General features: G+C 47.5%; 1 protein-coding gene across 8 annotated transcripts in view; it reads right to left on the reverse strand.

Annotated features, from left to right (window-relative positions):
* Nucleotides 1-19,605, reverse strand: part of MTMR3 (myotubularin related protein 3) — a 1,575,327-nt gene that overhangs the window by 968,667 nt on the left and 587,055 nt on the right. For all 8 annotated transcript variants that reach the window (XM_085633882.1, XM_085633880.1, XM_085633884.1 and 5 more), the window contains one exon: nucleotides 11,371-11,537. In XM_085633882.1, coding sequence (XP_085490008.1) covers nucleotides 11,371-11,537 — 167 coding nt within the window. The remainder of the gene's footprint in view (nucleotides 1-11,370; nucleotides 11,538-19,605) is intronic.

Here is a 19,605-nt window from a genome sequence, read left to right on the forward strand (position 1 = left end):
ACTGGGATATGCACGGCTTTTTGAGCTGTCTATTGTGGCACCCAGATATTGTTGGATGTGGGATGGTTGGAGGTGAGACTTTGCGAGGTTTATGGTAAACCCCAAGTCGTGAAGTAGTTGTATTGTGGCACGTGTGTGATTTACACACTGGATATGTGACTTGGCTTTTATGAGCCAGTCGTCCAAATATGGGAAGACGTGAATCTGTTGTCTTCTTAAGTGGGCTGCCACCACTGCCATAAACTTTGTGAAGACCCTGGGTGCTGTGAGAACTTCGAACGGGAGGAACTTGAACTGGTAATGCTGGCCGTCTACCACAAACCGAAGGTATTTCCTGTGAGCAGGGTGAATGGGAATGTGGAAGTAGGCGTCCTTGAGATCTAATGTGGCAAGGAAGTCGCCCTGTTTGAGTAACGGGAGGACCTGCTGAAGAGTGACCATATGGAAATGGTCTGATTGTATGTAGAGGTTTAATGGTCTGAGGTCCAAGATGGGTCTCAGGGTTCCGTCCTTCTTTGGAATGAGGAAATACAGGGAGTAAACAGGTGATGAAGGGGAACTGGTTCTATGGCATGTTTTTGTAGGAGGGAAAGTACCTTCTGTTTTATAAGCATTAAGTTTTCTGCCGACATTGGACGTTGTCTGGATGGAATGTGTGGGGGAGTTGAAGTGAGCTCCAGGCAATAACCGGATTGGATGATTTGTCTCCCCCACCTGTCTGTGGTAATGTTGTTCCAGACAGGTAGGAACTGTAGCAATCTTCCCCTGACCGGAGTAGAGTGGTCCGGGGGGGAGTGGAGGAAAGTCATTGTTTAGGGGTGGAGGCGGTACGAGTGTAGGTAGTTTTGCCTCTACCCTTATTGCTATTGCCCCTGTAGCCTCTTCTGCAATAGCCTCTGTTAGATTAGGTCTGTGTTGGACTCTTGTACGAAGCTGAGGGGTTTTGGTGGAAAAACCTCTAGAGGCACCTCTGTAAGAGGGGCGACGAAAAGAACTTCTGGGAGCTTCTGATTGAAAGGCTCCCATTGATTTGGCAGTGTCGGTGTCCTTTTCTCATCTTTTCTAAAGATGAATCTACATTGGGTCCAAACAGGTGTTCTTGATCAAATGGTTGGCTTAATATAGTGGTTTGGACCAGTGGCTTGAAGCCGGAAATGCGTAGCCATGCATGTCTGCGCAAAAGGACGCTGGTGTTAATAGCCCGGGATTCTGTGTCTGCAGCATCGAGAGCACAACGAATGGAGGTATTTGTTATGACCCTGCTTTCCTGGATGAGATCATTAGCTCGTGTCTTGTATTGATCTGGAAGGTGTTGTAGTAGGGTCTCTAGCCCGTCGTAGTGTGCCCTATCATATCTGTGTGTTGGCAATCCTCCACATGTTAGCTGCTTGGGACGCTGTTCTTTTACCCGACGCATCCAGCAGTTTTGATTCTTTATCAGAAGGTGGGGCATCTCCTGTGGTTTGCGAATTGGCCCTTTTCCTGGCATTGGAGACCACTAAGGAATCTAAGGGTATTTACCCTTTAATATACACAGGGTCAGATGGGGCAGCTTTGTACTTTTTTTCTACCCTGGGGTTAATGACACTGGCCCTTACAGGATCCTTAAACACTTCAGGAGCGTGTTTGATTACCCCTTTTAACATGGGGAGAATGGCACTGGACCTTTGAAATGGTTCAAAAGTGTCCATGAGGAAATCTTCCTCTATAGGGACTGTATGTAGGTTTACCCCGTGATATTCTGCTGCCCTGTGTATAAGTTGAGAGAACCCTATAGTGTCCTCCGGAGGGGATGGCCTAGATGGGTAGATGTCATCTTGAGGTGTGTCTGGGACATCTGGTGTGTCATAATCCTCCCATGGATCTTTTGGGGCACCAGGAGGACTGGGTTCCCCTAAAGGGTGATCACCCCCCATGTCGTCAGAGGTGTCATCATCTTCTGGAGGTGGAGAAGATGGTGAGGGAGGTAAATATGGGATAGGAGAGTGGTGTGGAGGGGGAGGAGGAGAAGGAATCCTTAAAGGAGAAGTAGCAAGGTCTCTTTTTCAAAGGAAGTGGAGCTGGTACAGGTTTGTCCATTTCCCGTTTCTTTGAAGGGCTAAGTATGAGTTGACCTGTTATAGGGTCTTTCTGAAGTGTTTTTTAGTTCGGATCCAGTCAAAAAAGCTCCTCCACTGACGTGTGTTCTTTCGGTGCTGACTTTTTGGGGTCCGATTGTGTGTGTGTCAGGGGTTTTGGAGCAGTTTTGTGCTCTTTAGGTCTGGAATCGGGAATTTTCTTCGATTCCGATAATGGTTTTGATACAGTTTTTTTGGTTCCGGTGGTCTTTTCGAATCCGTAGGCCTGTGCTCCGAAGACTGAGAACCCAAGTTTTTTGGAGCTGGGTGTTTGCTCAGTTCCGAAGGTGTCGATGCAGCGGTAGGCATTGGCGCAGAGGAAGGCATTGGTTTCTTTTTCGGTGCCAGGGATGGAGTTTTGGCACCGACGGAAGGCTGGCTCGATCCCGAGAGGCTTTTGTATTGGCTTCTTTGCCGAGCCCGAAGGCGGGGCGTGAGAAGTTTTGTCCGGTGTGCACCCACGCCCAAAGGTGAAGGTGTGACCGAAGCCTTTTTGGGGAGGGGGTCGACGTTAGTACTTACGCCCCCCTGCCCCGGAGTGATGTCTTCGACGTCGGAGTCGCCGGCTTCGGAGGAGCTGACGGCGCTGTGTTGGATCTGTTCCTGCTCCGGTGCATTGATGCCTTCCTGGAAGATGTTGTTGGGAATTGATGTCGATGATCGAGCCATTGTTCTTCGAGCTAGACGGTCCCGGATAGTCTTCTTGGAGCTGAAAGATGCACAAGCTGGACAGTCTTTGGCCTCGTGCTCGGGTGAAAGGCAGAGGTTACATACCTCATGAAGATCTGCGTGTGAAAACTTGGATACACATTTAGGACACTTTTTAAAGGGAGTCCTTTCCATGAGCCGAAGGTAATCCCGAAGGCCTGTGTCGACGACCGGAATTGAAGATTTGAAGGTCTGGAGAGATGCCCGTAGAAGGGGAACGCGATCGAAACAATACCAAAGTATGGGTGAGGATTTCATGTCAAAAAGATGATCGCTAACGACACCGAACTGGAGCGTGATTAACACATCCGAGCCCGATGGCAGAAAAAAACAATCTGATGCCCATGCGCACTATTGTCCAAAGGAGGAGCCACCTATCTCGTGACTTCCAAAGACTTTCCAGGACAACAAAAAAGTGCAAACATCCGGGCCCAACACCAGATGGCGATCTATCCACAGTGTGTGATCTACAGCTCTACATGCCTCGAACCTAATATTTTCCATTTGCGGTATGTGTGGCTGTAGATACACATGGTGTGCATAGACTGTAAAGCAGTCCTCCCAAATGCGGTGGCTAGCTTGTGGGTGTTGCATCAGATTGAAAACGTGTACAGAGCACGGCCTGACCAAAGTTAGCTTGCTAGCACATACACATAGTAATATTTTGTGACAGTGTGTGGTGTGGACAATGTAGCTGCTCTGCACATGTCTGCTTTGGGGATGTTCCCCAGGAAGGTCATAGAGACTCCTTTCTTCTGAATGGAGTGGGCTCTAGGAGGATGGGGTAGAGTCTTCTTAGCTTTAACATAGCAGGTCTGGATGAATCTTAAAAATCCTTCAGGCAATGCCTGACTTGGATAGAGCCTTCCCTTTATGGGGTTTGGAGAAAGCAACAAAGAGTTGTTGTGTCTTGCTAAATGGCTTGGTTCTGTCAGCGTTGTATATGAGGGCTCGTTTTACATTTAAAGTATGGAGAGCCCGTTCCGCAAATGAATCAGGTTGTGGGAAAAGAGTCAGGAAGTTCAATGGGTTGGTAAAGGTAGAAGTTAGAAACCCCTTTAGAGAGGAATTTGGGGTTGGTGTGAAGGACAACCCTATCCCTATGAACTTGGAAGAAAGATTCTTCCAGGGTTAATGCCTGTGGCTCACTGACACGCCTGAGTGTAGTGACAGCAATCAGAAATGCCAACATCTAGGAGAGGAACTAAAGGGGGCAGGAGGGGACGGGCTCAAACAGAGGGCCCATGAGTTTTGTCAATACAGTATTGAGATTCCATGTCAGGCTGGTGGGAGCCCACGAGGACTGACCCTTTTGAGACCCTCCATGAAATCTTTAATGACGGGAACTGCGAGAGAGATTTGTTGTCTAGTCTGAAGGTAGGTAGCCATGGTGGCCAGGTGTAGTTGTACAGAGGTGAAGGCTGAACCAGAAACATGCAAGTGGAGTAAGTAGCATGCAATTTCCTGCACTGTGCTTCAAAAGGATCAATATTTTTTTGAGCGTCAGTAGTATACAAATCTCTGCCCCTTTGCCGCATAGCAGGTCCGAGTGGTAGATCTGCAGTCTTCCTTGAGAATGCTCATGCATTCATATGGAAGATTAAGGTACCCAAATTCTAGAACCTCAGGAGCCAGATCGCAAGGTTGAGAGAACTTTGGTATGGGCGCCTGTTTTCTCCATGGTTCTGCGTGAGAAGGTCCAGCTTGTTAGAAAGCCCCTCAAGCGGAACCGGAGAGAGTCTAGCAGAGTCGTGAACCACGGCTGCCGGGCTGATGTGGTAGCCACCAGGATGAGTGTAAGAAACGTCCGCTGATTCCTCCGAAACACAGAGGGAAGCAGAGGAAGATGTGGATAAGCATAGGAAAATATCCCTGACCAGTTCTTCCACAGTGTATTGCCGCTGGACTGTGGGACCCTGCAGGCAAAGTTTGTCCATTTGGTGTTTTCGGCCGTTGAGAATAGGTTTATTTCTCAGAAGCCCCATCTTTGGAAGTAGCAGAGGAGGACATGTAATTAGATTTCTCAAACGTGGACTTATTGCTGCATCCTGCTGAGGAGGTCAGCAAAGTTGTTGTCCATTACCAGAAGGTACTCTGCTAGCAAAGGAATGTTGTGGCGGAGTGCCCACTGCCAAATGTTCTGGGATAGCTGCGGGAGTTGTGAAGAGCGTGTGCCTCCCTGTTTTTTAAGGTAATACATGGCGGTCATATTGTCCGTCTGGACTAAAACAACCTTGCCTATCAGGTGATGTAGGAAAGCCTTCAAAGCTAAGTGGATGGCTAGGAGTTCAATGCAGTTGATATGGAGACCCTGGTGCCTGAGCTCCTATTGGCCCGGGACAGTCAGGCCCCGTTAAGGCGCATCCCATCCCGTAGGGGAGGGGTCCATTTTAACGGAAGAAGTGTGGTGCCGCGGCCAGGACGACTGACGCTGGAATCTGGGTCTCACGGTTCGATCTCCGGCACCAGGTCAGCCCAGCGCCATGTGACTCTGGGCAATAGCTTGCTTAATCTTCCCGACGGCCCCCAGCGCCGGGATGCCTTCGGGTAGCTGTTCGTGATTTACAAATACTGGATTTTTAACGGTCCTCTGTGGAACTGGGTCGCGGAAAGGGCACCCCTTCAACAGGTTGTTGGTGTTCCACCGCTGCAGAGAGTAACAAGTGCAGTGGCCGATCAACACTAGATCGTCCCAAGTGACCCTCCACCTAACAAGACTATTGCGCTGGGCATTCCTGCAAGGGACGCATGCATAACCTGGCATGGGGTACTATAGCAATGTAGGAGGCCATCATGCCTAGGAGGTGCATGACTATTCAGACCAGGACCTATTGATTTGGTTGAAAAACAGGAAGCAGTGCCTGAAAGTACTGGATCCTGGAAGGGTTCAGCCACGCCTACCTCCCAGTTGAGAAGAGCACCCAGGCAGGGTTGGATCTGGTGGGTTTGGAGGTTGGATTTTGTGGCGTTGATAGTAAACCCTAACTTGTGAAGGTTTATTGCAACCTTTGTGTGTTCGCGGCATTGCTGGCGGGTGGCACTCTTGATCAGACAGTCGTTCAGATAAAAGAAGGCATGGACACACTGTCTAGCAGGTGTGCAGCCACCACCACAAGGCACTTGTTCAACACCGAGGTGCAGTAGAAATCCTGAAGGAGAGCACTTTGAATTGGTAATCTTTTCCGCTGATCACAAACCTGAGATATCGGTGATGGACCTGATGTATTGGTATTTGTAAATAGGCGTCCTTCAGGTCGAGCGCAGTCTTGAAGTCGCCTTGCTGGAGAAATGGAATGGCATTTTGGAGAGTGACCAGATGCAATTGCTCTGACAGGATGCATTTGTTTAGGGGCCTGAGGTTCAGAAGGGGTCTGAGGGACCTATTCTTTTTGGGTTTTAGGAAGTACATAGAGTACACTCCCATACCCTGTAGATGGTAAGGGACGGGTTCTATAGTCCCGCTTAAAAGGAGCACTTGGACCTCCTCCTTGAGAAGTTTTTGGTGTTCTGGAGAGGAATCTGTGTTTTTGAGGTGGAAATGCAGAAGGTGTTGGATAATATCTACGACGCACTGGCCTGAAGAGAGGGTCTGCAATGTGGGAAAGAAGCTTTGAAGTCTCCCCCCCTAACTCGTGTTGTGTAGTGTAGTCAGCATGGTCAAGGGAGGAGGAGAAGCAAGTCGGGATTTGGTGGTGGTTGCTTTTCCTTTTGGGGAGACACCTTAACCTCTGCTCATAGAATTGCTGCAGCTGTACAACCCTTTAAAGTTACCCCTGGGAGAGGATTAGTGCCCCTGGGTGTGCTGGTAGGACATGAAGGTAGTCTTCAAGCCTCCACAATAGGATGCGCAGCGAAAGGAGCTGCAGGGAGCAGGTGTCTGAAGTGTGAACATCGCCTTAGCTGTCTCTTTCTTGATCTTTTGATCCACCTTTGGGCCAAAGAAATGCTGGCCATCGAAAGGCATGTTCAACAGGTTCTGCTGAACGTCTGTCTGGAAACCAGAGCTATAGAGTTTGGCGTGTCTTTGTAGGAGGACTCTGGAATAAAGTTCCCGGGCAGCTGTGTCTGCAGCATCTTGGCCACAGCGAATACTGGTGCTCGATATCTCCGTCCCCCGGAGACTATTTCATGTCTCCTCAACCTGTGCTCTTCTAGAAGGTATTAGAGGAGCTCCTCCATATCGTCCTAGTGGGCATGATCATACTTTGAAAGAAGGCCAATTGAGATGGCATTGCGCTATTCGTTGGCCGATTGCACAGCCACATTTTGCCCTCCCCATCTATGTGCTTACTCTCTGTCTGGGGGCGGTGAATCCCTGCTAGCCTGGGAGTTGGCTCGCTTACGAGCAGTAGTGACCACTAAGGAGTCAGGCAGGAGCTGACCACAAATTTAAATGGGGACAGTAGGAGAGGCTTTATATTTTTTATCCACCCTAGGTATTAGGACCCTGGCTCAGACAGGATCCTTGAAGATGTCAGGTGTGTGGTGTAGCATGCCCTTAAGCATGGGAAGGTACTGAGTAGAGCGGTGAGCGGAGGAGAGGGTGTCAAAAAGGAAGTCCTCCTCGAGGAGCTCTGTATGAAGATCCCCATTATGGAATAAGGTGACCCTACCAATGAGTTCCTGACAGAAGGTGGTTCATCCAAAGGGACGGGCAGGCTATAGGTCAGGGTCTGTGTCTCCCAGTGGGTCTGCGCCATAGGAGTCCCATGGGTCACCCTGGGAGAGGTGTCAAATGCATTGTCCCCTCCTCCATGCCCATCCATGTAAGAATGAGGAGACCATGGAGATTTGTCAGGGGGCTCCCGTGCAGATGGGGAAGGCAGAGGAACAGGGTGAGCCGATAGTTGTGCATGGGGTAAATGGCAGGTAGTCTTATTTGCCTTTTTGTGTTGCTTTGGTGGAATCAGAACGTTCAAGGCTTCCTCGAAGGACAGCCGGCATTCTGCTGGTGGAACAGCAGCAGACCCCTAAGGGCGGGCTAGGATTCAGCACATATGGGGGTGAATGACCAGATGTTTCTGCCTTGTTTTGATCTCCTCCTGTAGTTTGTGGTGAATCGGTTCGACCCCACCCGCGTCATTACTGCTGGTCGATGCTGAAGTCTTCTGCTCAGAGGGTGGCTTTAGTTTCGGTGCCGAGGTTCTGGTGGGCACCGAAGCAGATGTGGCTGGCACTGTGGCTCGGCGTCGGAGTAGCTGGTGCAGAAGACGGTCTCAAAGGTTCCTTGCGTGCCCATACAGGGGTAGGCGGATCTTTAATGGTATGTCGGTGCCGACGGCAGTAGTGGTGTGAAGGCCTGCCTCTGGTGTTCCAGGGTGGCTGTGTGTGCTTTATCAGAGGGCTGCTCAGATTGAGAGCAGTGTCGAGGGGGTGCCGTACTCATGGACTGCAGGGCTGTCTAAAGATCATCGATCTCCAGATCAGAGCCAGAGTTTTCTCTGGGGGAGAAAGCCTCTTCCTCTGCAGCAGACAGTTGTGGATGATGTTCCGCCTTGATGTCCTTGGGACTGAAGAGGTCTGGGGTATCATCGCCACGACGATGCGACATCTTGTGTTTACATGCCCGACGGTTGCAAAGAGTCTTCTAGGAATGGAAGGAGCACCAAGCTTCACAGGAGGCTTTGTTGTGTTCGGGCGATAGGCACAAATCTTAGACAAGATGATCAGTCCGAAGATATTTCACATGACAGCGAGGACAATATAGGAACGAGATCCATTCCATCACCGTCGAGGCATGGTAGAGACAGGCAACCAACAGCCGTGAGTAGACCCTGAAGGACGAGACCCGAGAAGGGCTGCAGTCGACCCTGAAGCTCCTCAAGCGAAGTAACCAAACGTCAACCTGAGACGGAGAGTGAAGTGACGCAATCTAAATACAGTACCAACAGCGGGGAGGAAATCGGATGAACAGAAAAAGAGCACTGCAACAGCATCAACCTGATGCACAAGTCTGAACCTGACGTTGGAATGAAAACAATCTAACAATGGAGCAAATGACCAATCACATTACCAGCAAGAGGAGTCGCCGCAGTACCTAGTCACTCGAAAGACTTCTCCGAAGAAAAACTAGATGGCAGGAGTATGGACAGCTTGTGTATCTACAGTCACATGTCTTGAACATGAATTTCCTGCCTCTTACTGTATGGACCAGTGAGGGCAAGTTGGTCAGCCCTGTGGCAGGAGGTGGGATTAGGCTTTTTGTGGCCACCACAATGAACTCTGCCCCGAAAAGACTGGGTCTGATGTTGCTGCACTGGTTGGGAGGGCTTGCATCGTCTGTAAGCTTGTTCCCCTGGAATAACTTCCTCTTGGTGAAATGGCTTGGCGAGAGACTGGAGTTATATTATGTTTCCACAGTGACCTCTTATGTTGAGCAATCTGGATTTTTGCCTTCCTGATCACCTACAGATGCACAAGGGCACATTTAGTGCATGAATAAGTCGAGACCAGAGCCCAAGCACCAAAGACATATGCTGTGTAAGTTAATCACTGGCATCTGCTACTTGCTTTTGCAGAATAGCTTGAATATTATTGTTTTCTCTGGCATCATCCCTGGCAGAATGTTCTGAGCTAAATTTATAGATGAGGGAATACTGGCAACATTGAGAACAGAACTCTGGATCTGAGTTAGATGAGAGGAAGCTTAGGAAGTGACATTCAAGTGCAGGGATGATGCTTATATGTGGCTCTGCACCTGCACTTATGGGGCAGTATGGAATCATTGGGGAGCCACATGGTGCCACTTTTCGGCATGTGGAAGCATTGCTGTAACATTTTCTAGTACCAGTCTGGTGCCTGGTGATATTCTATCAGAGAGGAATGTGCAGTTATAAGTATCCATCAGAAACACCTTCAAGACTGAAACAACTGCATAGGACTTTAAAGGCATAGGATCTTATAAGCATCACTAAATCCTGGACAGTAGTGATTCAATCTAATTTTAGGCTGATCCAAATTAATATCCTGCATAGTACGTAATATAACCAAAGCAGTTGAAGTGTGCAAATCCTACTGACAGACCTGACGTGTCTCAGATGCCAAAGGTAATAAGCCACATTTCTTCACTTGAATGGGAATGACCCTAGATAGGCACATTTTTGGTTAGCTGTCCAGGCTAAATTAATGGAGGTTTTAGATGTGCAGTTCAGTCTATGCCGCAAAATGGCATTATTATGAATGATGGGGGAACTGATACTCACCAAAGTTGACTAAATAAAAAATGATACTATGTAACTTGGAAATGAAGATTGCTCAGATATATAGCTAGGCAAAAGGGTAGAGACGCTGGCCTGGATCTGCATACGTTAAGGCAGGAGATAGACTGGGGCGTGGCAATTGAGAAGTCTATTTATGTGGGGTGTGGTTCTCCAAAGAAATGGGACAAGACCTGGAAGGCATGGAATGAGAGCTGAGAATGTTAGGGAGGTGGTGAAAGTTCCGGAGAAGTAGAAGTATGTGTGAAGCAATACTTTGAGGTGATTATACGTTTAATGCAGGTTTCTACGTCATGATCTATATACATTAAGACTTTTTCATTAATGTCTGCTGATTTGTTGCAAATGTTTATTTAACATCAGATGAGTTACGCAAACAAATTTTAGTTTTGTGCTATGAATAAACATTACGCCATTCTACTGCAGCGCTTCAATTTCATCTTTGAGAACATACTATTTTAAATATTTTCAAATACAATGTGATATACACAGTAATTTTTTTTTTTTTACGGTTTAATAATGTAACTTCATTTCCGTCTATGCTCTGGAGTGTCCCGAGCTGCCAACTACTTCATAGTCATCAAAACACAATCATAACAACATGCAGATAATAATTTGATTTTCTTTTTTTAAGTTGTTACTCTACGTTGTTTGTAAATTAGTAACACAAAAGTGTACATTTTAATTACCCTTAGGCATACTCCTAGCACACGAAAATGTAAATGGTCACAACAGATAGTTGTTTTGAATAAGAGGGATAGGGATTAGACTGTTCGTACTGGAACAGGATCAAGACTATTTTGCACATGGCTGGGACCAAACTGAGGTGGAATGGAGGGCAAAAGAAAAAGGGTTGGAATGGTACCCTGAGCAATTGCCAGTGGTTATTTATTGCATACATTCCACCCGTCTCCTTTTGTATGTCTGATGCAACGCTGTAAGTCATCACGGGGATGCCAGACATGTGCCATGCTCACTGAGCCACTAGAACCAAGCTACATCAGATTGAAGAGCCCCAATTAGGGTGAAACTGGTGTTGGGTTGCTTGTGCTCCGGTTCATGGAGCAGCTAACCTAGCAGTTCGGTTCTGACTGTCCCTATTGGACCAGGGTCAAGACTGATTTGTATGTGGCTTGGTCCAAACTGAGGTGGCATGGTGAGAAATAGAACAATGGGTTGCAATGGTCCAATGGACTGCCAGCAGCTAGACTTACTGCAAGCATTCTTCCAGTTACCTGTTGTGTTTCTTATATCTCAATTGTCACCTGCTCACTTTTAGGAGCACTAATTCAGGAAAATCTTGCATATATGCTGCAAGAGGCACTCACCTGGCCGGCAGAGGTCTCCATGCTGTTCTTTCTCACTGGCATACACCTCCATGCACCATGCATGGTAAGCAAAGGAGAACAAGTCTTCAATTTTGGATGGAGGTCGTACAGTGTTGTTTAAGCGCTTCAGCCACTCCTGGCATTGCTCAAAGGTGAAGCACTGACATCTGCACAGGAGACCAAAAAGACAGGACTGTGAGCAACACACAAAGCAGGCTACACCTCATCTACCACATGCCCCAAACATTACCAAACTACAGTGCTGTTGAATTAGACCAAAGCAAACACACACCATTGGCCACACAGGAGGTGTGACCCAGCCTTGATAAACCTACAGAAGGTATTCATCATAAGCATCGAAGATTGTAAACTTATTATAAAATGAAATACCCAAAGGCTTATAATGCAGATAAGGTGGCAGCAAGACAGCCAGATGGTAACAGAATAATACACCTCTAATAAAAGCTTTGAACTGAAAATCAAACTTGTAATCACAGTCCTCTAATATGGGTATATGCCTTTGAACAGGATAGCAGACATCTTAAAGAGAAATTTCAGGTTTTTACATATTGCTAACTAAACATGCACTTTTAAAGGCAGAATTTTATATTGAAAATTAATGTTTTTCTGGTATTTATCAATAAACTGACAAAAGTTCTTCTAGATAAAACTCATCTTTACTCCACCACGGGTAAAGCAGCATTTGCTGCTCTCAAGATAATAATCCACAACGGCTGCGCACCACAGTAGCACAGGGTCGGACTTCAAACCAGATGTTGTGGTGAAACAAACATGAGTGCAATTTGTCTACCTGCTTTCTTTCCCCCATACTCCAGGTTTACCATCCTACTGGACTTGAGCTTGGTACTCTATTAGGAGTATCAAAGATGGCACTGTGTTGAAGAAGAACATTTTTATTTTCTTGTGATTTTTACCATCCCTGAATTCAAAGAACGCTTCAGCCACCACATGAAACAGGGAGCATAGATATCTCTGAGTGCCAACGTAGATCTGAAGCCCATTTGATCTGCAATATTTGCCCTGACACTGCAAAACACTTGGGAACTTATCGACCTGAAAAGATACTATGTCATGGTTTTCTCTACTGAGAGTTATGCATAACTGCACCATTTACTGCTTTGTTTTTCTTCCTTTGATCAGAATGAAAAAGCTTTTTGGCTAAAAGGCTTTCCAGCAAAAACGATCTCAATTTAAGTCTATTCCCACCCACACATGTATCTTTTGTTAGTGTATTCAACAAAGGTTTTATGATTGAGAACTAGTAACTCCTACAAAAGAGTACAACATCAGCGTACATAAAAAATAAAATGCATACCCTTGTCTTTAATTCGTCAAGTTAAAATAAGTAAAAGAAAACACAAAATGACCCCAAAAATCTTTTATTCTCAATCCCTTCAATTTTATTTAGGATTCTGACATAGCTGAATTTACTGACATTTAACTAATCTAGTGTGGTTTTAAAACTACAGCGATGGAATGGTAATAGGCTTAAGTAACGAAGTCTTGAAATAGCTCAAACAGCAGATGGCAGGAAATCTTGCAAAGTATTTTATACTGCAAAAAAATAACACCAGGCACAAGTGCACCTTACCTATGCTCTATCTATACTGCAGTTCTACCTGTCTCTCATCTGCTTTAGGGATGTCACACTGCACCCACTTTAAGCCATCTGAATGTTGCAACATGCAGATATGTTGATCCTTTGGGATTCCTCAACAGATTTTTGCTTCATGCTCAATCAAACAAGGGGGCATCACCCGAATATGGAGTTGGAGCTTAAGACCGGTGCCAGTCCTTCTTGCCCTATAAACATTGTTGACTAGTTTGTTCTCCATCAAAGTACAATATCTTAATTTTCACAGAAATCATTTAGGGGACTTTAGCTGTATTACAACCATTCGTGCCCAAGACATAACCACTCTTTACTTAGATGTACACACACCCTACAAATAATTTTTTGTGGAGGCGGAACCTGAACAGGGGGGATTAGAGAGCTTGGGAGGCAGTCAATCACACTTATTTTAGCTAATTTACAGTGCCTTTACAACATAAGGTATTATGATGTTATGCAGGCAGCAATCACAGTGAATCTCTGGAGATCAAGGAGAACTTAAAAGTAATAACATGCTAGTGTTCAAAACTCCCAGAATCACAATGGCACAAGCTCAGCAATACGGAAAGCTAGGATAATGGAGGATAATGTAAATACTGGAAAATACAATAATCAATGCACATCGATATGTGTATGTATAATAATGAACTCGCATCATCTTTGTTGAATTCACAGGATATGACCTCCCCTCAACCCACAGTCAGAAGTACGTGGTCAGGCAGGCCCTGCAACCTAGACCTGAAGCAACTGATGGCCATATCGCAGCTGGGGTGACACTTAACCCTCATACAAATGTGCAAATAGGTGTGGTGTAGTTTCCACTAATCAGTAGGACCTAAGCGCTTGCGGACGACAAACTTGGGATGGTGCCAGACTGATTCCATGCATCCCCGTAGGATATGTTGTCTGTTGGACCAGCTAGGTGGCAGTGCCACCGTTAGCCCCCCTAATCCTGAACAGGGAGCGAACTGTTCTGGCAACCACTGAACATGACAACTCTGTTCCCTCAGGAACCGTAGTGACAGACTCTAAAAATTCACTCACTTGTGCTTTCTTCTGCTCAGAGAAATATACAAATAATACACAAAGGGGCGATTTCAATATTTATTGAACCATAGTGAATTTTGTATAGAAAATATGGGCTGCGATGATTAATAGACAGAAGCAGATAATAGTTATAATAAGTGTCAACACAGTGAATAAAACAAAGTTTCACCATCTTGTTGAGAGAGGTTATGTATGCATACATATAAAAATGGATAACAATTGAGCATACCCCTACGATTCTAACCCTAACCTATGTGTCTAGGTTGTGAATGTATAATCTGCCAAGAAAACAACCATCTGGATGATCAAACCTCTCTACCGGGAGGGCAAGAGTGTATGACCCTGCCTTGGTCACAAACTGGACACTCCTTACGGAGAAGTCGGTCAGCGGCTAGACAAAAGCTTCAGCATGCAGGGACCCCTCTAGATCAGCAGAAATATCACCTCATTATGCTAGGAAACAAAAGGTTATATATAGAAAATGGCATCTTACCTCGGACCGAGATTGGGATCAGGAAACCAGTTTGTGTTCTACAGATCGCTGTGTCGCCAGATAGATGTAATTATAAACACATTTGTATTAAGCACGCGAGAGGCCATGAACATAATGCCAAGGGACTGTGATAGTATTCTAATGAAGTGTTCCCTGTCAACAAGTTCAGTGTTTCTAGGAAACTAGTCCAAGTGTCACGAATGCCAATTTGTGTCAAAAGTCGATGTGGAAAAGAGGAGGCAACTTTATAAAAAAGGGTCTTGTACATGTAAGAACTGCACTAATTCCTACCAGGGCTAACTCGGCCACATGACACAGGAAAACCCAGATCGATCCCACAGATAGGTGGCAACATCACAATGGTCTTAGGAGATTGACCTCAATAAGACATGTTTGTCCGGAGGTGCGTGCATTACCAAAACACCATAAAGTCATATGCCACACTAAGTTAGGAACACTCAGCCAAACAGAACACAGCCTGTATACTACGCACGCTCCCCATCCCAGACACGTACACACTAGCCCGAATTGTGTCGAGACCCACCTGCACTTCTCATCAAGTGACAGGTTTCTTGGCCCCGCGACTAGGCCCAGATTTGTGTCTCCAAAGGAATGTATAAATTACTTTATGACACTTCATGAAATGTAGAAAATGACAGCTGAAACCAATGAGCTTTGAGAATGTCTTCCGAACCAGACTATTACCGGCTCTCCCAACCGCGGAGTTGAATTAAACCAACTGTTCCTGTTTTGCCAAACGCCTCGTCTTCTAATTTTTTAAAGGTAGATTCACATTCGACCAACATCCTGGTGAGCCAGATAGGAGAGATTGGTTCTGCAAGCCCAACTGCAGTGTAAGGCACAGGACCCAGCCCGTATGGATTCACATCTGTGCAGCAAGAACGATGAGCAGACGCCGCAATTGATTGAAAGTTCTGCTGAATCCACAGGGCGTATGTCCGTCCTGGACCCGCCATCAGTGAGTAAAAGTCTACATCTGAGCCTTAGTGTCAGCATTGGGCGTATGGCAAACTAGGAAAAAGTAAAGAAAAATAACCTTACCGGAGCACCCTGCCACTAACAGAAACCTAACATTTGCCTGTTTTATGGGGCAGGGCTAAGTAGTCTCAGGGCAGCCTCGGAGGCAATCCTGTGCAGGTCACTTTTTTTAAATAGTCAGCACGCGAGGGAAGGTGAGGGTTGTTTAGTTGCTTGGACCACAGGGCGTAACACACAAGGAACGCTTTTCTCTGGGTGGGGTACAGGGGCGCTTGGACCACTGGGCATGACACAGAGGTTAAGCTTGTCTCTGGTTGTGATACAGGGGCCGCTTGGACCGCTGGGTGAGATTCAGATGGTATGCTTGATCCCTGGGTGTGATACAGGGGTGGGGCCTCACCGCTTGGACCGCTGGGCGTGATACAGATGGTACACATAGGCTCTGGGTGTGATATAGAGCCAGCATCTCAATCTTAATTTTTAAGTCTAAAGGAGTTTCCTTAGTGCTGTTGGTTTCCTAACACTGGTAGTATCTGAAAGAAATGAGATGTATTAGTTGCTTGGACCACTGGCCGTGACACAGATGGTATGCATAACCGCTGGGTGTGACATATGGTGTGATTCAGACATTAGGGAAAAATCTGGGCCTTGTAAATTAAGATGTAGCTTGTGCTTGGCCAAGGTGGGCCTGCATTTGTCGAGTAGTACAAGTTACTTACCTTCGGTAACTATGTATCTGGTAGAGACGATTCTACCCGCAGATTCCTTAACGTAGAATTATCCCCAGGCGTGAGACTGGATCCGGAAAATCTTTTGACACACAATTGATGGACGGAATGCAGAACAAATCAAAACATTCACCCCCAGTCAAGAGATCTGGGTTAAATCCATCATGCTTTTGCTCACCATGCCACCCCAGTCTAGATCTGGCAATATGCAAATCAGTCTTGACCCTGTGCCTCATGGGAACAGTCCAGCCCGAAATGCCAAGCCAGGTCCTCCCTGGACCGGAAACAAGAATCCTAGGACCGGTTTCAGGGTTTCACCCATCTTCAGCCAGGATAGCTGGATTCCAGTGGCACAGTGAGCCTAGGACCCACGTCTGAGCATACCTGGCGCACTTGGAGCAAGAAAGCAAAAGACACACAATTGATGGACGGAATGCAGAACAAATCAAAACATTCACCCCCAGTCAAGAGATCTGAGTTAAATCCATCATTCTTTTGCTCACCATGCCACCCCAGTTTAGATCTGGGCATATGCAAATCAGTCTTGACCCTGTGCCTCTTTTGCCACAGCAGCTCTGTGCGCCGGGGGAGGTGCCACGCAACCCCGCCCTGACGTCGTCCGCGGACGTGACGTCAGCGAGGTCACATACGTCCCACCCCAGCGCGCTGACGTCAGTTTTCTTCTGAGAACTTTTCCACGCCACACGCAGAGCCACCACAAACAAAACTGTGAGACTATGGGAACAGTGTGCGAAAAAGCAGTGAAACAGAAAGGGAAGAAGCGAATGGTGAGGAACAGCACCATGAGGGACAGTGCCAAGCACTGCGTTACTGAAAGTCATGGAAAGGAAAGTGCAGAGCACCGCTCTAAGAAGCAACCCTGCAAGCAAGGCAATATCCTCCCTGGAGGCAGAAAAAACGTGAAAAATGTCGTGGCAGATGACAAAGTCTACAACCACACAATCTATAACAGTGAAGGAGAACAAGTCCGGAACAGATGAGTAACGACAATTCACCCCAAGACAACACCATCAAGGAGTGCCGTATCCCCTGTAAAAAGCTAAGGAATGAGGCACAACCCAGAGAAGATTATGAGGAGGCCCCACACTGGAATAACCAGGGTGTAGGGATGCAGAAGTACACATGAACCTACCGTCCAATTACCAGGAAAGAAAGAATGGGACAAAGAAACAGAACGAAACATCCGGTCAGGCAAGAAGTTAAAGAGGGCACCCACAGAAGACAAAGCCACCCAGAGGGAGGTGAGTGCAGAAGACCAAGCTGAAGGGTCCTCGCTGAACGGGGAGGAAGGGCGGGCCGTGAAGGAATCTGCGGCTAGAATCGTCTCTACCAGAAACATCGTTACTGAAGGTAAATAACTTGTACATCAGATAGAGACTACTAGCCGCAGATTCCTTAACGCAGAATAGATACCCCAGCCATACCCAGAGAGGAGGAGGGTCTGCGAGAGAACCTCACCAGCTTGGAAGAACACAGGGCCCCAACAGGGGATGTGTCATGGGGACAGGAAGAACGGCCCAGTCCCCTCCAAGCAGAAGTAAGTAAAAACAAGGAGAAGGGAAGGCCACGATACCACAAGCCTACCCGAAATGCAGACGTGAGAAGGGACAGGAGCACACAGGCACACGCCGAGGCCCACAGAGGCGGACCATAACCACCAGGTGTGCGCAGCAGGCAGCTGGTAATACCAAGAAGCAGTGTGCCCAGAACAAGCCGAACGCAAGACGAAGACAGAAGCAAGGGAACCCCAGGACAAGCCCCAGAGAAGGACCGTCCCAGCGGCACAGCCCGGCCCATGAAGAGAAGTGGGACCGACCAGAAGATGAAGAGGAGAAGAACAAGAACGCAGAAGAACACTAGGAAAAAACCTAGCTCCCCTGGAACACAAGGCAGAGGACCAGGACGAAACATCAGAAAATAAGGTGGAAACACCCAGACACGATGCCGCAGATGGCACGACAAAAGTCGGGCTATTGACCCAGCAGCTGAAGAGGGAAGGCACGACGTACAGAAGCAGACATCCCGCAGGAACAAGGTCAAAACGTACGACAGGCAAACCCTGCAGAAGAAGGGTAGAAACACCATCGGATACTGAGCGGGACAGAACCCGGAGAATTACAAGCTGCGCCAAAGCAGAAGAGAATAAAAAGAGAGAGAGAGAGAGAGAGAGAGAGAGAGAGAGAGAGAGAGAGAGACTGCACCAAGCGGCATACAGTGATGCCAGGAAACGCAAGGGACCCGAGAGGGTATCCACACCCGCCCAGCATAGGATAGAGCTATACAATAGCCTACAAGTACCACACCTAGGGAATGACACGTCCCGAAACAAACATGGGGAACACCTCTTAGGGAAACCTGCAGCAGAGGCCAAGAACAGAAAAGACCTGTAGGTATCACCATAGGCGGCTTACCAATCAGCCAAAAAATACACAGATGGTCCAACCTGAGGACCTATGTGGGTTCTCTAACAGCCAAAAATCACAAAAAAGTTGAACGGCTGTACCAGCAGCCAAAAGTACAGAGGGGCCAGCGTAAGGACCCCGAAGGCAGTCCAAGCCACACACAGCACACAGATGGGCCAACCGAAACACGAGGCCCAACGAGAAAGGTGGGAGAAACATCTCCCATAAGACACCTGAGGACCGACAAGCCAAAGATTACGGAGGGGGAGGACGACGGAGCCCCGCAAAAAGTCGCTGAATAGCGAAGTCCGCGTGGGTGTTAAACAAAAGAACCCCATCAAAGGGCAGGTCAACAAGACGCTCCTGAATATTCTCCGGAAAGACGCATGGCGGCGGAGGGCCACAGAACTCGCCATAGCACGGGCGAGAGAATCAGACATCCAAGGCTGAACGGAGAATACACGCAGTTAACTCCCGACCATCCAGCACACGGTGCCGCAGAACAGCACAGGCACCTTCGTGGGAAGTGTGAGACAAAAGGGCCTCCGCGGAATCCCATAGGTCGGAAGTAGCCCTGGCCAATACACAAAGCGTGTTGAGCGTGCACAGAGCAGCCCTTGTGGAAGAAAAAATGTTACGCCCCCAGGAGTCCAACCACGGGCCTCCCGTGACGGAGGGAGCAACACTGAAGGCAAGAAAGAAAAAGCAGTCTGCAGAACAGGGCCCTGGGAAGAGGGGTGGGATAAAAGGCAAACTGGGCTGTGCGGAGCAGGGCGGTGGAGGAGGGGCTGAGGCACCGGATCCCCTTTAACAGGACGCCCCCAGAAGAGTCATGGAGCGAAGCTTCAAATGGAAGAAGTGGCTCCCCTCCACCAGAGCCTTGATGGAGAACCTTCAACAAGTGGTCCGTTG

The sequence above is a fragment of the Triturus cristatus genome, chromosome 11 (assembly GCF_964204655.1).
Source record: "Triturus cristatus chromosome 11, aTriCri1.1, whole genome shotgun sequence".
Lineage (NCBI taxonomy): Eukaryota > Metazoa > Chordata > Amphibia > Caudata > Salamandridae > Triturus > Triturus cristatus.